Source organism: Trypanosoma theileri, assembly GCF_002087225.1.
Source record: "Trypanosoma theileri isolate Edinburgh chromosome Unknown TM35_Tth_8_V1, whole genome shotgun sequence".
Classification (NCBI taxonomy): domain Eukaryota; phylum Euglenozoa; class Kinetoplastea; order Trypanosomatida; family Trypanosomatidae; genus Trypanosoma; species Trypanosoma theileri.
Window position 1 is genome coordinate 312724 of NW_021639850.1, and position 8421 is coordinate 321144.

The 8421-nt window shown below is 47.5% G+C and overlaps 4 protein-coding genes across 4 annotated transcripts; all 4 read right to left on the reverse strand.

Annotated features, from left to right (window-relative positions):
* On the reverse strand, positions 1 to 1425 carry TM35_000082200 (uncharacterized protein; the record flags this gene model as incomplete). The annotated part of the gene is made up of 1 exon (XM_029024085.1): positions 1 to 1425. One exon carries the CDS (start codon positions 1423 to 1425, stop codon positions 1 to 3), a length of 1425 nt encoding a protein of 474 aa, XP_028884488.1.
* A 2694-nt stretch (positions 1426 to 4119) lies between these two features.
* Positions 4120 to 5394, reverse strand: TM35_000082210 (uncharacterized protein; the record flags this gene model as incomplete). Its single annotated transcript, XM_029024086.1, has 1 exon — positions 4120 to 5394. The coding sequence occupies one exon, from the start codon at positions 5392 to 5394 to the stop codon at positions 4120 to 4122; it is 1275 nt and encodes a 424-aa protein (XP_028884489.1).
* A 1529-nt stretch (positions 5395 to 6923) lies between these two features.
* On the reverse strand, positions 6924 to 7292 carry TM35_000082220 (uncharacterized protein; the record flags this gene model as incomplete). Its single annotated transcript, XM_029024087.1, has 1 exon — positions 6924 to 7292. The coding sequence occupies one exon, from the start codon at positions 7290 to 7292 to the stop codon at positions 6924 to 6926; it is 369 nt and encodes a 122-aa protein (XP_028884490.1).
* A 93-nt stretch (positions 7293 to 7385) lies between these two features.
* On the reverse strand, positions 7386 to 7799 carry TM35_000082230 (uncharacterized protein; the record flags this gene model as incomplete). The annotated part of the gene is made up of 1 exon (XM_029024088.1): positions 7386 to 7799. The coding sequence occupies one exon, from the start codon at positions 7797 to 7799 to the stop codon at positions 7386 to 7388; it is 414 nt and encodes a 137-aa protein (XP_028884491.1).
* Positions 7800 to 8421: the final 622 nt, after the last annotated feature.

An 8421-nucleotide genomic window follows, 5' to 3' on the forward strand; every position in this document is an offset into this window, starting at 1 on the left:
TCAGCAAACAAGAGCGCAACCCAACATACACATAAGAAGCAACAAGAATGGACTAGACACCATTGAAGGACTGCTGCTGCTGTCTTTCCCGGCCTTTTTCGCCCGTTCCGCTTCTTCCTTTGCCTTTCTCAGCTTCTCTTCGTTCAGCTTTTCCCGTTTTTCTTTCTCCTCGGCCTTTTCTCTTTCCTGCTTCTCCTTCGCCAGCCTCTTTTCCTCCTCTTCCCGCTGCCGCGCCTCAGCCTTCCCTCTTTCCTCCTTTTCCTTCGCCAGCCTCTTTTCCTCCTGTTCCCGCTGCCGCGCCTCAGCCTTCTCTCTTTCCTCTTTCTCTTCAGCCAGTCTGATCCTTTCTGCCTCGGCCCGTTTCTCCTGTTCCATACGTTCGGACTCTTTTTTCTCTGCCTCCCTCAATTCAACCCTCAATTCCGTTGCGGCTGCTGCTCTTATTTTCTCCAGAGGATCCTCTGTTGGCTCACTTACGGGCACCAAATGAGTTACACTTTCGTTTCCCCTCGTCTCTTCAATTGGTTTAACTAAGAGACCAGGCTGTGGTCTTCTGGGATTGGCGCTCGCATTGCTCACTTCCACGGCGTTCTTCAATTTTACAATGCCAAAGGATAAAGAATTCTGGATAGCAGCAAGCCCTTTCGTATTCTCACTAACATCCTTCTCCTTCATTTTTATCTTACCGAGTTTCGCCCCAATCTTTTCAGCAATCGCTGTATAATTCCCAAACGTCTCGTTTATTATCGTTTTCGCGGCTTTTATCTTCTCTACAGCCTTTTTCTTAACGTCGTCGGCGTCCCTAAACCCCCATTTCATATTAACTTGCATTTGGGACGACTCATTGGTTATTGTCTGCAAATCCATATTGAGTTTCTTTCGTTCCGGTGTCAAACACTCTTCACGTCCACTCTTAAAAACGTAATCAAAGTGCAACCGATTATCATTGATCTGCTTAACCACGGCTTCCAAGTTACCAAGTGAAGCAAAACAGGAATGCCTGGCGACACTCGCACGCTGAATCAACGTTGCTGATTCTACGACGACCTTCTCATTTTCATGCACCTTTTCCCCGGCCAGCTTTACTTTCTCCTGCAGTTCGGTAATTTTTTCCGTGGTCATATCACTATCATCTTTCAAACTTCCCTCTTCATTCACCCATTTCTGGAGTTCACTGACACTCTTGGCCGCCTCCTCTGCAACACTTGTGGCATTCGCTTGACTCTCATTGCATGTTTTCACGTTCTTCGCCAACTCGGTTAGACAAGCCCTTCCTTTTACAATGTGTTCCATCGCCTCGTCTCGCAAGGTACCCAACTTTTTATCTGAACCACCCAGATCTTCTTCACAGGTTGCGTATGCCACACTCACGAAGCACTGCAGGAGTACCAACAGGTACACCACACGGCGCAGTTGGACGAACATCGTTGTCACGATTGTCACTGTGAGTTGCTTGGAACTGTGGTAACAAGGAAGAAGAGGAAAAGGAGAAAAGTAGACGCATATTTAATACACAAGCCAGACAGTACACATCAATAGAGAAAGAGTGAGAGAGAGTACACATCACAACAGCAATTAAACACAACCCAATGAGGGAACAACAATACACCACTCACACAATAAAACACACCCGGAGTTACACAGATATTGAAACAACACCTTGAATTTAGAAGAAATGGAAAACAAATGGTTTCAAAACAATATTGAATAAACGTCTCTTCACACACGCTCCAATATCTTACTCGGTATTCATACACAAAGTGTGTCTGTATTCTCATTATAATAAAACCATTACCAGGCAGTTTGAACACCAAAATACAGCAAAAACCCAGTGTACGCCTGACAGCATACAAAAACAATACCACAAATCATCAGCAAAACAAAGAGACTGTACAATAATCAACACACACTTCCAAACAGAAAAAAAAAGAAAGAAACCAATGCATCACCATAATATTTATACCAACACCACAATTGGAATCCAAAACCCACTCACTCACAACCATAACAAAAATGACTGCATACATCACTGTAATACCATGCCACTCTTTACAAACAGAGGCAACACATAGTTACTCTCTCTCACACACATATCACCTCTTTATTTATCCTTATTATTATTATTATTTTATTTTTTCCCCAGAATGCCGGTTCGCCCCTTCTTCTCCCACAGCATTATCACCAAAAAAAAAAACACCCACACAATCGATCACACATACTTTTCTCTTTGGTGTGTATTAGGAAGGTGCGATCTTACATATCCCCTTCCACCCCCAACCCATGGGAGGCAGAGGCCCACTGCCAGAGTGAAACGTCCGGCACCGCAAACAAAAACGCAATCACAACCAGCACATGTAGAAAACACAAATCACGACGGCAAAAACCAGATGGCGTGCCTGGCACCCCCAAAAATGTACATGGGGATGGTGGGCTTTTGTCGGTGGATATCGCACCACGCATACAAACCCCACAGACGCCGCAGTGGAGTGGTCCAGCAACACAACGGTGTCCCTCCCACTCACAGTGCACACACACACAATGACAGTCTCACATGCTCATGTCAGAGAGGCACTGCCGCATTCCCTAAAATGTACACTAAGCCACACACCTACAGAGAGGAACAGAAACACAAGAGAAGAACAACAACAGGATACCAACAGTACACAAGGCACCCACAATACAATAATCACAGGCGCCACTCTCATCAGAGAAAAACATTCACCCACACCAGCACATCAACTCAATCCCAAAAAGAAAAAAAAAAACAGACTCATTACGTGAAGCCGATGCGGAACAGTCTCAGCCCACCTCCCCGCAGGTTGCAGTCACTCAAGCAAGCCGCACACACACAAGGGCGGAAATATGTTCGTGGCAATGCCACGTGAGTGACAACACCGAGAGAGAGAATATGAGAACAAAGAAATGTGTTTTCATTACGTGGGTGGTGTGAGTAGAAACCCAAACACACAAAGGAACACACAACAGAGGGGCACACTCAAACACCTACAAAATAAAAATGTGAAAAAAAAGAGTGACTGCATGAGGCAGACACAATAATAGAGCAAAGATGTAAAAGAAAAAAAGAAATTCATTACTGACTGTGGCTGCCATGCCTGGACACAGTCCAATCCACCCCAAGGCCAAGAACGGAAAATCATTGTGTACTGAACGTGCCGCGCCCATATCTTTATTCTTGATGTCCCTGCAGCAGTTTGTATATAATGAAAAAAAAGAATCATTCCATAAAAATGAGCACACAAGATACACAAGGTGTTTCAGAAACAAAAAAGGAAAAACAAAGCAGTATATAGGGATCAAAATAAGTCCAATGTAAAAACAGAGACAAGAAAGATGGGAAGAGTGTATAAAACAATTGGTCTGCAGTGGACTGCGTGCCTGTACAGCTGCACGGTGAGAGAAACCACAAAGCACCTCACCTATTGGCTCAACTGAGAGAGCACACCACCAGGTGCAGCAGAACAGAGCAGACCCACACACAAATCACCACACCACACAAGGGAAAAACAATATAATGAAGACAAACAAGAAAAGAAAAAAGCCGTGATCACCATGTGAATATCTTCAGGAGGCAATAACACAATTCCCTGCAGTGTGTGTGTGTGTCTTTCGTACAGGGCAACCAGCGGGAATGATGCACACATGATGACAGTCCACACACACACACACAAGGAGAAGGAAGGTTGGTAGTGTGCGTGTTTGTGTGTCTTGAACCTCCTGCCATTCTTCACATTTCAGTCACGGCAATTGCAACACATCGGGATTGCATCACATTCCCATGGCTAAAAGCAATAGTTAGTAATATCACGGAACACACACACACATAACCAGGCGGGCACAGTGATCGGCGGCAAAACAGTGCCCAGTCAATGCGAACAAAGGAAGAGGAGACTCCCCTCACAAAATGATGGTTTGCATGTGATGAGTGCCATAGTAGCCCAATAGATGTGTTCATTAAAAAAATGCAAACAAGAGATTTATCGAACTGAAAAGGAAAAAAAAAAAAACATTAAAATTCAATAAAAAGAACAGCATCCTTACAACGCATCCATGTCCACTCAAACAAAGGTTAACTGTGTAGCTGTATCACGGGAACAACGATCAGCACACGAGAGTGCAACCCAGCACACACATCAGAACAAGAAGCAATAAGGGACTGTGTACCAATGCAGGGCTGCTGCTGCCATCACTCCATCTTATGGTTATGTTTGTCCGTTCCGCCACTTCCATTGTCTCTCTTACCTTTTCTGCCTCTCTGGCTTTGTCTTCCTTGTTCTTTTCAGCCTCAGCAGGTCGTGTGCTCTCTTCTCCTTTTACCGGCTTCTGTTCTTCTTCCTCTCTGTCCTTTTCATCCCTGTTCTTTTCTGTTGGCTCTTTGACTTTTTCTTTCTCAACCACGCGTTCTGCAGCCCCTTGAACGTTTCCCGCCTCCTCATTCGGAACCTGTTTTGCTTCTTCTTCAGCCCTTCTCTGCTCCGCAATGCGTTCCATCACCGTTTTCTTTGCCTCTTTCACCTTTTCTTCAATTTCCTTAGTGGCTTGCTCCATTCTTTTATTCTCATTTTCCTTCTTAAAATCTTCGATTTCTTTTAATTTTTCTTCGCTTAATTGTTTAATGTTTTTCAAGTTATTTTCCACGTTTGTCCCATCTCTTACCATAATCGCTCCCTTTGCGGTGAGAGCCGTCGCAATTCCACTGAACGTATCCATCACAGATTTCCAAGTTTTTAACAGATCCCGTGCTTCAAAAACGGCCTTTTCGCATCGTTTTAGCTCACTATCGATGTCGCTCTGGAGTTTGGTTAACTTTTCGCGTATCTTTGTGCCTCTTTCATCGAGCTCCGCGGTCGTGTTGAGGTTGTTCAGGACGACCTTCACTTCGTCGAGCGCCTTCTGGCACAATGTTTTTGCGCTCTCTACATTGTCGATTGGTTTCTGCAGAGCATAGGGCGCGGTGTTCTTTTTATTCAGTGCCATTTTAACCTTGTGCAAGAAATCCCTGAATTCCTTACCATCGACACCTTTCTCCGGTTCAATTTTCCCATCGTCTTTAGTATTCGTGTACATCTGCATGTCATTTTGAAACACAGCAAATTCATCCACTGCCCCCGCGCGGCGCGAATACGTTTGATTACATGAAGACACCTCCTTCTTCAACACAGACAATATAGCTTCCCCCTCCAAGAGAACTCTTTCAGCGTCACTCGTGTTCAAAAGAACTTCTTCGACCGGATTTTCCACACTTTGGGCATTACTCGCGAGTTGCCCGCCTGCGCCCGCTACGCTCTCCACCGTATCGCCTCGCGCACACATACAGCAGTGCAGAAGTACCAACAGGTACACCACACCACGCAGTTGGACGAACATCGTTGTCATGATTGTCACTGTGGGTTGCTTGGATCTGCGGTAACAAGGAAGAAGAAAAGGAGAAAAGAGACGCACATTTAACACACTGCGAAATAAACAGCAGTGAAGAGAGTGTGCGAGAGAGAGAGAGAGTACACATCACAACAGCAATCCAATGAAGGATCGACAAACCACTCACACAAAACAAAGCAACGCGACGCAGGCAATCAATCTCACCACTTAACAAAAAAAAAAAATACACTCCGGATTCCGCATTGATGTTAAAACAACACCCCCAATTACGAAAAAAAAAACCACAAAAACAATAAAAAGAAACAGCACCATGGGAATTTACCTGCAGATCCCAATTATCCCACTCAGCAATAATATACAACGTGCCTCTGACCATCTTTCACCGATAGCGCAACCTTATTGCTCGAATGATCGCGGCATCCCCCAAAAAACTGGTATAAGACCACTGAGGAGACGCCAGCAAACACAGGACCCCATATCACGAAACAGTACTCAAGGAGCACTCCCATATGAATGTCAAATGTAACACCCCAACCCATCAACCATCACAACATCCACACGTCAAATTCCCTGCAATTCCAACACGGGCGCACGCAACATCGGCACCCCTTACTTCAAAGAACTGCACGGACGGTTGACACCATCCCCCATTAGCTCATGAACACATCACAATGATGTGTGTCTATGTGCGCACACGTTCATTACACACGCCTGTCTTCCGTACCTCTTTGTGTGTACCGGATCCGTGGCGCATATCAAAAATACACGAGTGACCCACTCGGAAATAGGACCTCCAAACACCACGAGATAACGGACACCATTAGGTGAGCAACCGCAGACAAAGTCGTGCGGCACCACACGAAATCGCACATTACTTTCATAATGCCGGAGATTGGGGACAATCACCATTGTATGGGATGTGAAAACACACTTGCGGGAGAAAAACAAAGATGTACATCATCAACAATATTCGGAATGAACACGCGACCCCGGGGTACAAGAACTGGCGAGAAGTTCACCTGCATGCCATGAACAATGTCCACGCAATCAAGCACAAGAACAAACAATACCAAAGAACAATGTTTTCACGAACGCATAACCGGAGAATCGTTTACAGCATACCCTCAACACATATGCGCACACAATTCCCGTCACCCCACCAACCTCTCAGCCACTCGAAATCCTCCCCTCAATGTACATAAGAAAGGTACGATCCGACATATCCCCTTCCACCCACACTCCCCACCTGGGCCAGCCCACCCCATGGGAGGCACAAGCCCTCACCCGGAGCGCAACACGCGGTGCCGCAAACAAAAGCGCAACCACCACCAGCACATGTAGAAAACACAAATCACGACGGCAAAAACCAGATGGCGCGCCTGGCACCCACCAAAAAAAATACAGGGGTGGGGGTCCGACCCCGCCACACGGACAAGTCCGAGACGGCCCGGGGCACCACCTAACTCCACCAAGGCGGAGCAGCACAACGACACAGAGGCTACGAACGACCAAAAGAAGAATAAAAACTAGTAGAACACCAAAATAGCAGAGGCGCAACTATTGTAGAGGCCGCCTGCTTCGACCAGAAAACCGCCACCCCACCCCGGCGCCACCAGCCGGCCAAAGTTGTGACAGACGGCGGCGGCGACGCCACCAGGCCGGCACAACCCAAAACACCGGAACAACCCAACACCTACAAGGGTTAGCTTGTGTGCGAAAATGTGCCCCAATACCACCGTAACGAGGCCCAGTAGAGCACGGAGGCGGGAAACGCACGGCACTCGCAAAACTGAAAATTCACCCCCTGGAGGTGGGGCTGGGAAGGGTGCCCCGGGGACATAATATGTTCTTTTGCGTGTATTTTGGGTGCGACCATACTTGGCCGAATGCGCCATATCCCGTCCGATTTGTGAAGTTAGGCGGCCACAGGCCTCGTCAGTACGGCGGTCAGTGGTGGTGGCGCTGGAACCCGGGGTGCCGTACCCTCCTCAACTTTTTTTTTTGCCATCATGGGGTAGGCGCCGCGGGCCTCTGAAGCGAACCACGGCTCGCCTTTGGCAACGAGGGCTCTCCAATCGCGGCGCCCAGCTTACGCACTTCCACCTATTCAGGGAAACCAAACATACCTCACACATTGTTGTGGTGGGGTGCCAGCAAAACAAAATACCTGTGGGACAAAATGTTCCTATCGCGCGCCATTTTCTGTAATTCCCATGGATTTCCTTTTCACACCGCACATGGCAGTAGCGGAACGTCTTAACACCATCGTGGCATAATTTGCCTTCATCATAGGGAAGGAATGAATCGCCCTCTTGTTCTTTGTTCATGGTGCCGCGTGCCACCGAGTAAAAGATGCGGTTGAATGGCCACACCACGTCAAGAGGGGAACGGGGAAGGGTCATCTTTGCGGAATACCCTTCAAACCCATCTTCCCCAGCGTTGAAGTAGGGAAAGCAAGAGTTTCCCACTATTCCCAACCCCACTCATTTTATAAGTGAAACACCCCCAGGGAGCCACCCCACACCTCTTTTTGTTGCGCAAAAGGCGCTGTGACAAGTTGGCCGCCCGCCTTGGGTTGTGGGGGTTGTGTTCTCCTCCTCCCCCTTCTTGGGGTGAGGGGTAAAAAAAAAAAGAAAAGGCCGAAACCCGACAACGAGCCTCGAGCATTGCGCACGTAGACTGGTTGCCGGGTTTCATCCTTTTTTTTTCCTCATCCTCACTCTTCTTTTTCTCTCAAGTTCAAAGTCCCTGAGCATGATATTTCAGGCCTCAAGGTTCAGCGCCTCGGGACGTAAAGTGCCCCTCGAGCCCCGCCGAAGCGAAGCATGCCGCTCATGCCAGCCCATGCATGTTCTCTCGTTTGGAGAGGGACGCAAAGTGGTTGTGTTTGTGTCGTGTGTTGCTGTGACGTGCATGTTTGGAGTGCATGCCGCGCCGCAACTGTCCTCAGACAGGAATTTCGACCAACGCCGTTGCGTTTGGGGTGCGGTCCATTTCAAGATGAGCCTCTAGGCGCGTCTGTAT